Source organism: Chiloscyllium plagiosum, chromosome 2, assembly GCF_004010195.1.
Source record: "Chiloscyllium plagiosum isolate BGI_BamShark_2017 chromosome 2, ASM401019v2, whole genome shotgun sequence".
NCBI classification, from domain to species: Eukaryota; Metazoa; Chordata; class Chondrichthyes; order Orectolobiformes; family Hemiscylliidae; genus Chiloscyllium; species Chiloscyllium plagiosum.
Window position 1 is genome coordinate 114,004,500 of NC_057711.1, and position 15,438 is coordinate 114,019,937.

The 15,438-nt window shown below is 40.6% G+C and overlaps 1 protein-coding gene across 1 annotated transcript in view; it reads left to right on the top strand.

The window, feature by feature from the left end:
• The window catches only part of LOC122562955 (antiviral innate immune response receptor RIG-I-like), a 95,783-nt gene that overhangs the window by 68,477 nt on the left and 11,868 nt on the right, over nucleotides 1-15,438 (top strand). Inside the window, exons 11-15 of the mRNA XM_043716266.1 lie at nucleotides 1,298-1,399; nucleotides 1,902-2,059; nucleotides 6,018-6,153; nucleotides 6,778-6,926; nucleotides 10,465-10,546. Coding sequence (XP_043572201.1) covers nucleotides 1,298-1,399; nucleotides 1,902-2,059; nucleotides 6,018-6,153; nucleotides 6,778-6,926; nucleotides 10,465-10,546 — 627 coding nt within the window. The remainder of the gene's footprint in view (nucleotides 1-1,297; nucleotides 1,400-1,901; nucleotides 2,060-6,017; nucleotides 6,154-6,777; nucleotides 6,927-10,464; nucleotides 10,547-15,438) is intronic.

Consider the following 15,438-nt stretch of genomic DNA (forward strand, 5'->3'; position numbering starts at 1 on the left):
ACGTTTCGGGCATGAGCCCTTCTTCAGGAATGAGGAAAGTGTGTCCAGCAGGCTAAGATAAAAGGTAGGGAGGAGGGACTTGGGGGAGGGGCGTTGGAAATGCGATCGGTGGAAGGAGATCAAGGTGAGGGTGATAGGCCAGAGAGGTCTATCACCCTCACCTTGATCTCCTTCCACCTATCGCATTTCCAACGCCCCTCCCCCAAGTCCCTCCTCCCTACCTTTTATCTTAACCTGCTGGACACACTTTCCTCATTCCTGAAGAAGGGCTCATGCCCGAAACGCCGATTCTCCTGCTCCTTGGATGCTGCCTGACCTGCGCTTTTCCAGCAACACATTTTCAGCTCTGTCTTCTGATATCCCCAAAATGCCCTCGTGCAGATGTGCAAACCGTGCCTGCACAGTACTCCTGCCAGTGCGGCAAGTGCCATCATTCTTGGTATCACATTCTTGATGGCTGTGCAATAACTGGCCACTAATAGGTCCAGTAAAGAATTCAGAACAAACATCTTTACCCAGAGAATGCAGAAAATGTGAAATTTGCTATCCCGTGGAGTGATTGAATTAAACTATATTGAAACATTTAAGGGGAAGTTCGATAAATGCATAAGGGAGAAAACAGATGGAAAGACTTGTAAAATAGCAAGTGGTCCATATGCAGCACATAACCAGCATTAACCACTTGGGCCAAAAGGCCTGTTTTTGTGCTGTGAAATTGTACAGCATTGTTTAATTTTAGAATCTGTTATTAAAGTTATTAGAAAAAAAGCTGCTTGGACAATAAAAGCAAGAAATTGATTCAAACAAATGTCTTATTTGATGTATGCAAAACAAAGTAGAATATGATGAATATCTGGCCTCAATTTTGGTAGAATTAAGGATGTTCCAATTCAAACAAAATCATTATCACATTGAGGTTTATATAATATTTACACAAGGTTACAGCATTGGTGAAATCTGCTCAGACAAAATTCCTGGCCTTTGATTCGAGTTTTTTTCACAAAGCTGGACAACTCAAGCTGACAAATGAGGTGGGCCATTGATGTTTACAGATACTGCTACTAACAAAAGTATGCAAATATATATACTAGTTGCAAAAAAAAAGAAACTTATTGGCATAGTGAATGGGAAATGGGGATTAATTCTATGTTTCTGTGAAGAAATCAAGCAAATCTGGACAAGGGAAAAAGTGTCATTAGCTGAGGTTTACATTGCTTTGCTTTTAACTGTTAAGGTCACTGTACCCTGAAATGTACTGGCAAACTTCGATTCTTATGTTTTTGTTGTTCTTTGACAGATACTCGTCAAACTACCAGGCGTCCAAAGGATCCATTTGCAGACATTATCTCTCAGATGATGGCTCAAATTGAGGCAATGGCCAAGAGCAATTACAACATTGGTAAATTGCAATTTAATGAGATGTTTTTACATTGGCAGAGAGTATTTGATCTGGCCTGTTAGTGCCAATAGGCAGTGATTGGTTTTGAAAATTTTGATTTATTTTTTCCTACCTATTGTTCCAAATATATTTGGATACTGATACATATGGAGGAAATCTGTTACTACATTATGAATTATGCCATTTGCATGCCTGTGTGGAAACAGGCCCTTTGGCCCAAAAAGTCCACACCAACCCTCCAAAGAGCAACCCACCCAGACCCATTCCCCTACATTTACCCCTTCACCTAACAATACGGGCAATTTAGCATGGCCAATTCACCTAACCTGCACATCTTTGGACTGTGGGAGGAAACCGGAGCACCCGGGCGAAACCCACGCAGACACGGGGAGAATGTGCAAACTCCACACAAACAGTTGCCTGAGTTGGGAATTGAACCCGGGTCTCTGGTGTTGTGAGGCAGCAGTGCTCACCACTGTGCCACCGTATTTTGTCATTACAGATAACCTTTCACACATCCAGAATCGAAGCCGTGGGACACAGAAGTATGAGCAGTGGATCGTTGAAGTGCAGAAAAAGTGCAAAGTCCTCCAAATGGACGACATAGAAGAAGAAAGACGGATCTGTCGGGCACTTTTTACTTACACCGAACACTTACGGGTGAGGGAATTTGTCTGTGCCAGCAATAGGGCTTCAGCCGTGTCTGTGAGAAATCAGTTTCCAGCTAATTTGGTTTCAAACTCAACTATTTTCTGATTTTGAACTGAAGGGCAAAGCTTATTTTTTATATAGTCCAGTGTTTCATTCTAGATATAAAAGTTAACACCTAATGGCACTGAAATATTTGGATACATAGTTTACTGCTGCTCATTTCATCAAGTTTGATAACCCACTATAGCCAGTTTGTCTTCTGCCTTCAACTTTTCAAGATGTAGGCTTTGGGTCATATATTTAAAATAAAAGCAAAACAAAATGCAGATGCTAGAAATCTGAAATAGAAATTGCTGAAAAAACGCAACAAGTCCAACAGCAGCTGTGGAGCAAGAATCAGTTATTGGGTGAAAAATCCCAGCCTTTGATCAGCATGGGCAACGGTAGAATTTGGGAAAATGCAGCAAGAATAAATAAATGAGATTCTTGACGCTGAGAAAAGAAATGAGCTTTTCCCCTTGTGATTCTCACCCTAGCCATTGAAACCTCAAAAGCAAATGGTAGGGACCTAATATGCATGCTTTAGCTAACCTTACCTCTTTTCTAAGCAATTTACAATTCTCCCAGGTACCAGTGACCAACACGAGTTGGAAGTCAGAACAATCACCTGATGGCAGTAGCTCACCAGTTTCTTCTCCAGGCCTGTATCTTGGCCAACATTCCCCAACATCTCTGGGTATGCTCTGTGGGCAGTGACTGAATGTATCCCCTGTCCATGAAAGTCGACTGCTGCAAAACATAAGTCTCATTTTCATAGCATAACTTGGGTTAACTCGGAAAACATTTTAGTACTTAACAATTGCACTTTGGAGCTCACTAACACTTTGCATTGCAATGCTGCTGCCACGTGGCTTTGCACAGGGACACACACCCACATTGTTCATCAGCACAGTGTGCAATTGTGCTTCTTGCTTCCTTGAAGCTCACTCAATTTTACTTACTTGAATGATTAAATCATCTTCTTCTTACCCCTTAGCACATTACCACTTCATTCAGATTTCTACGTTAGCAGCATCTCTGTTTTGCCTTGCCTTTCAGCACAGATGCAGTGCCAGGCAGCTTGGCATCACGGTCATTGCACAATCTCAGTTCAAGGGATTGGCCACAGTCAGATGAATGCTTAGTGCGATCAGAATTTGGCCATGGTTAATCCTACAGGTCAAGTCAGACCAATCCAGGATTACTGATAAGTCAGTCAGGGAGCTATGCAGACATCAGTCAGAGGTTGAGACTGTGTGACTGGAGGAGCAGAGTAGGAGAAGCCAACTGAAAAGGAAATAGAAAAGATGAACTTTTGAACCTAAAATAGTAAAACTGTTGTAATAAGATCATGCTATATAATGGATGGTGCTAGAACGTAGCAAAACTTTACATTTAATACACAAAACAACACTTTTCACTGTACTTAGGTACATGTTAAATATTAAATAAATCTAAATAAATGGGTTATTTACTAAGTAGCAAAAACAGGAAGTCACGTTATTATCTGAACAGCTATAAACTGAGAGAAGAGAATGTGCAGTGAGATCTGGGTGTCTTTGTACACCAGTTACTGAAAGCAAGCATGCAGTTGCCACAAACGGTAAAGAAGGCAAATGGTATGTTGGCCTTCAAAGCAGGTGGATTTGAGTGCAGGAGCTGGGGTGCCTTGCTGCAGTTACACAGGACCTCCGTGAGACAACATTTGGAATGTTGTGCACTGTTTTTCTCTCTTTATCTGAGAAAAGCTGTTCTTGCTATAGAAGGAAGTACAGAAAAGGTTTACCAGACTGATTTACCACACTATGGCAAGATTGACATATGAGGAGAGTTGTATTGGTTAGAATTAAATTCACTGGGATCAGAAGAATGTGAGGGAGTCCCTGTAAAATTATAACAGGACTGCTCAGTATAGTTGCAGGAAAGGTGTTCTCGATGGCAAGGGAATCCAGAATCAGCGTCATAGTCTAAGCATACAATGTAAATTATTTACATAAATTTAAAAGGGACATGAGGGGCAACTTTTTCACATACAGGGTGGTGCATGTATGGAGTGAACTGCCAGAGGAAGTGATAGAGGCGGTTACAATTACAGCATTTAAAAGACTTTTGGACAGGTACATGATAGAAAAGGTTTAGAGGGCTATGGGCCACACTCAAGCAAATGGGACTAATTCGATTTAGGAAACCTGGTCAGCATGAACGAGTTGAACTAAAGAGTCTGTTTCCTGTATGACTCTGAGAAGTTTCCTCATCCAGAGAGTGCGTCTGTGGAATTCATCACCCTGGAAACCAGTTGAGGCTAAAACATTGTACGATTAAGAACTAGTTGGAAAAAGTACTTGGGGCTATAAAGATCAAAGAGAATGGGGCTAAAGCAGTAACCAGCTATTGAGATGAATGATCAGACATGATCATAATCAGTGGTGGAGGAGGCTCAAAGGGCTGAGTGATCATCTGCTACTTCTATTTTCTACATTTCTATAAGGGTTTCATATAACTATGGCATAATGTGCTCTTTATAATGGGAGAAAATAAAGTGGGGATGTCATGGATGCTGAGGAGCTGGGACAGCAGCAACAGTCTTCTGAGGAAGAAGATGATGATGCTGAACAGGAGGAACGTCACTTTTACCATGCTGGAGAATGGAATTTTGGGTGCAACAAGTCAGCCAAACAGTTAGTACCTGTTCCCAAGTGATGGTAACGTAGGCTTTGCACTGATGCAAAGGCAGGCAGTCCCTCTTTTTGCACAAAACAAATGCATTCTTTTATTTGCCTTTCCTGTTGTACGATAAAAGTCACTACTATCAAGTCTTCGAATGTTTTGCAACTTCTGCTGCTCCTATATTCAAGAATGACAACATTGTTCTGTTCTCAACATTGAGAAAAATCAGCACATGTTCACATAGAGTTCAAACACTGTACGGTGTTAAGTAAAGGCAGTTTCTGATGCTCTCTTCCTGATTATGTATTGAAGACCTATACAATGAGTTCTGCCATGACCAGTTTGAGAACCTTCCAGATATGAATGCTTCTTGCCCACCCATCATCATTCAGCCTTCAGTGTCTTTGTTTCATATGCTCCACTAAATGAGTATGCAATTCTTTAGCAGACTTTGCGATAAATGCAATCAGTTCTTAAATCTTCAATTCCAACAAGAGAAATGTGCTGTGAATCAGAGTTTATATGATAACGGGGTAGTAGACATCATCTGTCTCTAAATGAGTGTATGCTCCCTCATAAGATACACAGGTAGAATGAACCCTTGCCTCCAGAGAGGGGTGCAATCATGAATGAGCACTAACCCACATATAGAGGCCATAAGTATGGAACATGAGTGGATTCAAAGACCTATAAGCAAGGTGTTCCTGTTAACTACCCCTCACCAGTGTAATAAGTCTTGGAGTAATTAAAGTCAAAAAGTGGGGCGCTGGAAAAGTGCAACAGGTCAGGCAGCATCCAAGGAGCAGGAGCATTGACGTTTTGGACATAAGCCCTTCATCAGGAGCATTCCTGATGAAGGGCTTATGTCCGAAATGTCAATGCTTCTGCTTCTCGGATGCTACCTGACCTGTTGTGCTTTTCCAACGCCACATGTTTCGATTCTGATCTCCAGCATCTGCAGTCCTCACTTTCTCCTTGGAGTAATTAAAGATGATTGATTATGCATTAATCAATTATTAATGACATGAGTGCTGTTGTAAAACACCTTGGAGTGTTTTATTACATTATAGCTGTTGTATAAATTGAATTTGTCATTACTTATATATTAGAATTATTCATTATGATATGGATTCAAAAGATGCAATCCGTTTCTATTTATTTCCTGAGAGCCATACATAAATTCCATGTTTACTTTGTAGTTTCATTTCATAGTTAATTCTTCTCCTTTATTAATTCAGTTTTAACCTCTCTCTGCCTGTAGAAATACAATGATGCTTTGATTATCAATGATGATGCCCGAACCAAAGATGCTATTGACTATCTGGAGGAATTTTTTAATAATGTGAAGGAGGGTGGATATGATGAGACAGAACAAAAGCTTACTGCGTTATTTGAAGGTAAAAAAAGAATTTGCATTATCAATCAAGCTTTAGATCTTTCATTTTCACATAGCTTCAGAAGAACTGTTTTTGTTTGGACCCTGCATGTTTTAAATGAGCAAGGTGTGTTATCTGATTTTTATTGGCATTAATCCTAAAATCAGCCTTGGCTTTAACATTCTTACCCGTATTTCCTAATTCCTCCGAGGCCTCATCACTTCTATTCTCTGTAACCTCTCCCATCTCTAAAATCATCCAAGATCTATGTATTCCTGCTGCTGTGGCCCTTGCAGTCCCCAACTTGCATCACTCCACCATGGGGAGCAATACATTCAGCAGCTTTTGCCCTAAGCTCTGTCCAAATCTCTCCTGTCTTTCTCTCCTCCTTTTACAATGCCTCTTAAAATCTACCTCTTGAACAAACATTTGGACATTTAGCCTAATATCTCTTTAGTTGGCTCACTATCAGATAGTGTTTGATAACAGTCCTGTGAAGAGCTTGGGACATGTTGCAATGTTAAAGGTGCTATGTAAGTGTAAGTTGTGGTTGAAATTTTATTTATGCTTTAATTGTGCACTGTTCCTGTTCGTTGTTGATTTTTGCCACATTTATTGAATCCTATGTTTTACTTTGTCCCTTAGATAAGAAACAGCAACTGTCGGAAATTGATGCTGATCCAAGCAATGAAAATCCCAAGCTGACTGAAGTGAAGAGTATTCTGAAAGAGGAATATGAAAACAATCTCCAAACCAAAACTATCCTGTTTGTCAGAACCAGAGCACTTGCAGATGTAAGCTGCCTTTTGAGTCACATTCCTAAGAAATGCATTTATTAATGGAATGGAGTGAGAATGAATGTGGGAGCTAATGGAGCAGGGTAGGCAGGACTTACAGCAAACAGTTTATTCAAACAGGAGTCTCATGCACTATAGCAAGCAAAGCCTATGACTGAAACTGAAGAAGTCTGAATAGAAGTAGGAGACGTGATTTAGGTAACTTTGCTGGTACACATTGCCACTGTGGTTGAGACTTGTGCTGTCATTATATGCAGTCTTTACCAATTAATAGATTCAAAAGACAAAACTAGTTTCACCAAAATAGGTTCCACAGTTGTGATTTTCATGAAAGCCTTGAAAGTGAGCTGTTTTACCTGGTTTCCTTTGCAAAATTTGCTATTTAATTGTCAAACAAAGAATTGTTTTGACACTTGCCTGTTCACGTTGCTTCTCATGATCACTTACCACAAGTCTGATCCTACAGATCTTCCATTTCACAGATGTTTTTCTCCCTTGTCATTCTGGACAATACAGAATAAAATCATCAAATAGTACAGCACTGACAGTGGCCATTTGCCTCATCAGGTTTGTGCAGTCTCTTGTAGAGTCATGGAGTTGTACAGCAGGGAAACAGACCCTTTGGTCCGACTTGTCCATGCAAACCAGATACCCTAAATTAATCTAGTCCCATTTGCCAGCACTCGGGACATATCCCTCTAAACCCTTCCTATCCATGTACCCATCCAGATGTATTTTAAATGTTATAACCTTCCCAGCCATCACCACTTCCTCCGGCAGTTCTTTGAAAAATCAACTCTGTTAAACCCAACCCCTGGCCCTTTTACCTGTCTATCTGCAATTTTTCTGTTTCAAATGTTTATCCAATTTCTTTTTTGAAAGTTACTATTGAGAAGCTATTTCTACCATGTAAACAAACAGTGTATCCCAAATCCTAACCACTCATTGCATTAAAATGAAACTTTGGTCATTTTAACTATCCATAAATCTGTGAACTCTGGTTATCAAACTTGCAGCCATCGAAAGCAATGACTATATGTTTCCTTTATATGAATACATCATGTTTTTAAAAACTCCAGAAAATTTCTTCTTTGCCTTCTCTGCTCTGAAAAGCAGTTCATACCTCACTCAAATTATCAACTATGTTCTTGAAATGAGATAACGAGAGTCCACAGACAGTACATTCCTGTTCAGGTAGGTGTAGGGAATGCTGGATGACGAGAGATATTGAGGTTTTCTTTAAGGAAAAGAAGGAAGCATATGTCAGGAATAGACAGGAGAGATCACGTGAATCCTTAAAAGAGTATAAAGGCAATAGGAGTATACTTAAGAGTGAAATCAGGAGGGCAAAAAGGGGACATGAGATAGCTTTGGCAAATAGAGTTAAGGAGAATCCAAAGGGTTTTTACAAGTACATTTAAGGACAAAAGGTAACTAGGAAGAGAATAAGGTCCCTCAAAGATCAGCAAGGCAGCCTATGTGTGGAGCCGCAGGAGATGTGGGAGATAATAAACGAGTATTTTGCACCCGTGTTTATTGTAGAGAAGGAAATGGAAGATATAGAGTGTGGGGAAATAGATAGTGACATCTTGAAGAAGGTCCATATTACAGAGGAGGTGGTGCGAGATGTCTTGAAATGTATAAAAGTGGATAAATGCCTAGGACCTGATCAGATGTGACCCGAGAACTCTGTGGGAAGCTAGGGAACTGATTGCTGGGCCCCTTGTTGAGACATTTGTATCATCAATAGTCACAAATGAGGTGCCAGAAGCCTGGAGGTTGCCTAACATGGTGCCACTATTTAAGAAAGGTAGTAAGGAAAAGCCAGGGAACTATAGACTGGTGAGCCTGACGTCGGTGGTGGGCAAGTTTTAGATTAGATTAGATTACTAACAGTGTGGAAACAGGCCCTTTGGCCCAATAAGTCCACAAGTTGTTGGAGGGAATCCTGAGGGATAGGATTTACATGTATTTGGAAAGGCATGGACTGATTAGGGATAGTCAACATGGCTTTGTGTGTGGGAAATCATGTCTCACAAACTTGATTGAGTTCTTTGAACAAGTAAAGAGGATTGATGGGGGAGAGCAGTAAACATGATCTATATGGACTTCAGTAAGGCATTCAACAAGGTTCCTCATAGTAGACTGGTTAGCAAGGTTCAATCTCATGGAATACAGGGAGAACTAACGATTTGGATACAGAACTGGCTCAAAGGTAGAAGTCAGAGGATTGGCGCGGAGGGTTGTTTTTCAGACTGGAGGCCTGTGACCAGTGGAGTGCCACAAGGATCGGTGCTGGGTCCTCTACTTTTTGTCATTTATATAAATGATTTGTATGTGAGCATTAGAGGTATAGTTAGTAAGTTTGCAGATGACACCAAAATTGGAGGTGTAGTGGACAGTGAAGAAGGTTACCTCAGTACTAAAGTATCTTGATCAAATGGGCCAGTGGGCTGAGGAATGGCAGATGGAGTTTAATTTAGATAAATGTGAGGTGCTGTATTTTGGAAAAGCAAATCTTAGCAGGACTTATCCACTTTTGGAATATTGTGTGCAATTCTGGTCTCCTCCTTCCTATCAAAAGGATCTTGTGAAACTTGAAAGGGTTCAGAAAAGATTTACAAGGTTGTTGCCAGGATTGGAGGATTTGAACTATAGGAAGAGGCGGAATAGGCTGGGGCTGTTTTCCCTGGAGCATCAGAGGCTGAGGGGTGACCTTATAGAGGTTTATAAAATCATGAAGGGCATGGATAGGATAAATGGAGAAAGTCTTTTCCCTGGGGTGGGGGAGTCCAGAACTAGAGGGCATAGGTTTAGGCTGAGAGGGGAAAGATATAAAGGGGCCTAAGGGGCAACTTTTCACACTGTGGGTTGTGCGTTTATGGAATGAGTTGTCAGAGGAAATGGTAGAGTCTGGTACAATTACATTTAAAAGGCACCTGGATGGGTAACTGAATAGGAAGGGTTTAGAGGGATATAGGCCAAGTGCTGGCAAATGGGACTAGACTAGGTTAGCATATCAGGTCAGCATGGATGAATTGGACCAAAGGGTCTGTTTCCATGCTGTACATCTGTATGACTCTAAATACTTAAGGATTCATTCACGTTCTTTATATGAGAGGGAACTAAATTAGATTAGATTAGATTACATTACAGTGTGGAAACAGGCCCTTCGGCCCAACAAGTCCACACCGACCCGCCGAAGCGCAACACACCCATACCCCTAAATGATCAAATGCCTTCATTACTTTGACTAACAAAAGTAATATAATTAATCTAGCCAAGGCAGATAAATGGGAGTTCAAATAGAGGTTAGCTGTGATCTAATTAAACTGTGGAACAGGACCAAGAGTCCACACAGCCTATTCCTCTAGTTCTTATGTTTGCTTTGTAGAGTAAATATGTCTTGTGTGAAATTACAAACTGCCAGTTGTAAAATGCATTCAAATTAAATCCTAATGTTGAAGAGGATAGTCTTTACTTGAGGCATGTTTATATTCATTTTAAAGCACACATTATTTTCCTATTTATGCAGGCTTTGAGGAAGTGGCTATTAGAGTGTCAAGAATTGGCATTCTTACAACCTGAAATGTTGTTGGGAAGATCCAAAAATACAGGTGATATCCTATGTGTAACTATTATAGCCTTTTTAACATAACAAATACTGCACCCAGTACTAAAATGTTGATTTAAAGGTGACAAACTATGAAAGATTTTGATGAGATTAATAAAGGAGAAACCGTTGTCACAGACAGGAGGGTCAGTAACCAGAAACCACAGAATTAGGATGCAGAATCCAGAGTTACTGTGATCTCAGTGTGTTGCCTATAATACTAGTGGAAGTAGGTTCAGCAGTAACTTTCAAAAGTAATGGGTAAAACCTTAGAAAGAAGAAATGTGCAGGTCTGTGCGGAAGGAACAAGGGACTGCCTGCTCACGTAAGATGAACCTTTCCCGTCCTATATGGTTCTGTGGTGTTTTGGTCTGGACACCATGCGCTCTTCCACTGAAGTTACTGAAGTCAAACACGTTGGTAGCCCTCAAAAATATTTTAAAATTTATATGCAGTATTTTTTTAAATGGAAAAATAAGCAAATAAACAGTGCGAGGGTTAAATGCCAAGAATACATTTTGGTATTTGATTTCTAAAGTTTCCCTCTAAATGTAGGAAGAAGGGTAGGTAATTCAGAAGCCTGGAGCATTTTCTGCCATTCAGAATAAAAATGTTATAAAGCACGTCTCACAACTTCTGTGCTTTACAGCCAATGAAATATTTTCAAAGTGTAGTCACTGTTGCAATGTAAGAAATTTGTACACAGCAAGCTCCCACAAATGGTAATGAAATAACAATTAGAAAATCTGTTTCAGTAATGTGACCGATTTGATATTTTAATTCCATTTGTCTGCATTGGTTCTCAAACATTAATATACTTTGGTGAGCGTAAAACCATCAATTTATTTTGGCATTTTCAGTTGCGCCGTAACAGCCTTTTGGAGGGGCTTCGAAATTTCCACTCCACTTTTGCCTCAGAAGTGCCTCCGGACATCAGCTCTAAAAGGCCCAGCTCTAGTTTTAGGATTGCACCTCTTTATTCAAAGCCTGAAAGAGAAGAGAGAGCAGGAACAGCAGTTTCACAAAGACAGAAAGAGTGAGCATGAAGACAGCAGATTCATAGGTAGAAAGCATAGGAAGAACAACTTCATGAAGAGCACAAGAGAGTGTGGAGACAGCAGTTTTGTAAAGAGAAGGAAAGAAGGCAGGAACATCTAAGGATTTACTTTTGGGAGCAGAGGCAGAGCCTCTGTGACTTGACTCAGCAGCAGAGAAATAATAGCATCTATGTCAGTCACAGGAAAGAAAATAGAAGCAGGAGTGAGCTATTCAACCCATTTGAGCCTGCTCTGCCATCTAATGTGATCATGGATGATCTCTATCTCAATGCCAAACTTCAATTCTCTCCCCATACTCCTTGACAACTCTATCTATTTCTTATTTTAAATATATCTAGTGACTTGGCCTTCACACCTTTCTTTGATAGATAATTCCACAGCCTTACCAGTCTCTCTCTGAATGAAGAAATTCCTCATCTCAGTCCAAAATGCCTACCAAATATTCTGAGACCATGACCACTTATTCCAGACTCCCCAGTCAGGGAAACTTAATCTCTGCATCCGATCTGTGCAATCCTGTCAGACGTCTATATATTTCATCGAGACCCCTTCTTATTCTCCTAAATGCCAGTAAATACATGCCCAGTCAACTCAATCTCTCTTTACAAAACAAACTTGCCATCTCGGGAATCAAACAGGAGTGCTTGTGCTGCATTCAAGCTACGTTGCCCCTAAGTTCTTTATTCATTGCCCTCCAAAGTCTGCACATGTCAGCGATGTGCGTGTGGCTACCTTTGCAATGGCATGAGCAGGACCTCGAGCAGTCGTACACCTTACAGGGAATATTTTATATCTTTCCTTTCATAAGGAGACCAAAAGGTACACCCAGTATTCTAGGAAAGACTCTGTACAGCTGCAGTGAGACTTCCTTGCTCCTGTACTCAAACCCACTTGCAATGAAGACCCAACATACCATTTGGCTTCCTAATTGCTCGCTGCACCTGCCTGCTTGCTTTCAGTGAACAAATGATACCAGCTCCCTTTTTTTGTAACTCAACTTTTCTATCTATTTTAATTTACACTCTGCCGTTTTGTTTCACCTAACAAAATGAACAAGTTCACATTTATCCATGTTGTGCTGCATCTGCAATATATTTGCCCACTCTCTCAACTTGTCTAAATCACCCTGACATCATCATTACCACTGTCTCTCCCATCCAGTTGTGTCACCAGCAAATTTGGAAATATAATATATATCAATGATTTGGATGAGGGAAAATATTGTAAATGGCTGAGGTGCAAGCTTTCATCCCTGCAGTAGCCCCACTATCACTGGTTTCCTCTCTGAAAATGGCTCATTTATTTCTGCTCTCTATTTCCAGTCTGCTAACCAGTTCTCAATCCATGCCAGTATATTTCCACTGATCCCATGTGCTTTCATTTTGCACAATGTGGGATTTTAACAAGGCTTTCTAAAAATTCCAAATCAGCACATCCACTGGTCCTTCTCTCATCTATTCTATTACTTATGTCCTCAAAAAAAAACTTCAAGTTTATCAAATATTATTTCTCTTCCATTGATCTATGATTTGGAGATGCTGGTGTTGGACTGGGGTGTATTCCATAGATCTATGTTGACTTTAAGTATTTTTATATGTTCTATTATCACATACCTATCATAGACCCCAGCATTTTTGCCACTACTGATATTAGACTAGCCGGTCTGCAACTGTAGGTTTGATTCCCCCTCTGCATTTTTATATAGTGGGATTATGTTTGCTACTGTTGTTTCTTTGTGTAAGTATAGTGAACTGTCACTGTGAGATTTGGCAGTTAACTGCTACCCTCCAATCTGCTGGAACCATATCAGTACTTAGAAAATTTTTGACAGTGACAACCAAAGCATCCACTATTTCCATAGCCACCCCTAGGGTTTACCAACATTTTTTTAAAAACTAATGTTAATTTCCTCTTTCCCAAAAAACACCTGCTTTCCTAGCATTTCTGGAAAGCTTTTTGTGTCTTCTGACACAGAACAAAAGTAGTTGTTTAATTCTTGCACTCCCTATAGTGTGGAATCAGGTCGTTCAACTCATCGTGCCCACACCGACCCTCCACAGAGAACATTCCACACAACACCCTCACCCCCAGCCCTCAATCCCTGTACCCCCGCATATCACATAGCTAATCTAACTAGTTTCAATTCCCTGGATATTGAGCAATTTACCTAATCTGCACATTATTGGACTGTGGGAGGAAATCAGAGAACCTAGAGGGAATCCATCAGACATGGAGAGAACACGCTACCTCCACACAGTCAGTCACCTGAGGCTGGAATTGAACCTGGGTCCCTGACACTATAAGGAAGCAATGCTAACCACTGAGCCACCATAACACCCTTGCGATAAGGTTACATGCAGTTTCCTTGTTCTCCATTATCAGTTCTTCAGTTTCAAACTGAAAGGGATGTACAGTTGTCTTCAATAATTCTTTTTTCATTTCATTTACTTGCAGTCCACTTTCATGTTCCTTCCAAGTTTACCCTCATGCATTTTCCCTTCTTGTTCCTCATTTGCTGAATTCTAAACTGGTCCAGCTCTCAAGCTTGCTACTTTATCGAACAACTTTTATATGGCTTCTCTTTGATCAAATGTTTTCCTCAACTACTTTTGTTAAGCATGGTTTGACAACTTTTCCTGATGTTATTTCACCTGAAAAGAATGTGCGAGTGCTGCAATGCGCACATTTATTCCCTAAATATTAACCATTACCTATTCACTGTCATGCCTTTTCACAAAGTTACCCAGTCTATTACAGTGAACTTACTCCTCATACCTTCATAATTTCCTTTGTTTAGATTAAGGACCATAGTTTTGGATTGGACTGCTTCACTTTCTATCCCAATGAAAAATTCCACCATTTTAAAAAAGAAAACAAAAGAACTGTGGAAGCTGGAAATCAGAAGCAAAAGCAGAAATTGCTGGAAAGACTCAGCAGACCTGGCAGCATCCATGGAGAGAAATCAGTGTTAATGTTTTGGGTCCAGTGATCCTTCTTCAGAACTGATGGCAGCTAGAAAAAGGATGTTTTTATGCAGAAGACAGGGGGTAAGGAGTAAATTATAGGTGGAGACAGAGCCCAAAGAGAGGGAACAACAGTTGGATAGACAAAGTTAAAAATCACACAACGCCAGGTTATAGTCCACCATGTTTAATTGGAAGCACTAGCTTTCGGAGCGCCGCACCTGACTACCACCTGATGAAGGAGCGTCGCTTCGAAAGCTAGTGTGCTTCCAATTAAACCTGTTGGACTATAACCTGGTGTTGTGTGATTTTTAACTTTGTACACCCCAGTCCAACACCGGCATCTCCAAATCATGAATAGACAAAGGTGTGGACAATGGTCAGCCTATGAGAATAAATAGCTGCTAATGGGGATGATAGTGGCTAACAATGGGAAGTGTGTGATAGCAGACCATGAGACAACAAGGCCTGGATGTGTGGGGGTTGGGGTAAAGACACAGAGTCATAGAGATGTACAGCACAGAAATAGACCTTTTGGTCCAACTTATCCATGTATACCAGATATCCCAACCCAATCTAGTCCCACCTGCCAGCAACCAGCCCATATCCCTCCAAACCCTTCCTATTCGTATACCCATCCAGTTGCCTTTTAAATGTTGCAATTGTAGCAGCCTCCCCACTTCCTCTGGCAGCTCATTCCATACACTTACACCCTCTGCATGAAAAGGTTGCCCCTTGGGTCTCTTTTAAATCTTTCCCCTTTCACCCTAAACCTATGCCTTCTAGTTCTGGACATCACCACCCCAGGGAAAAGATTTGTCTATTTATCCTATCCATGTCCCTCATGATTTTATAAACCTCTAGAACGTCACCCC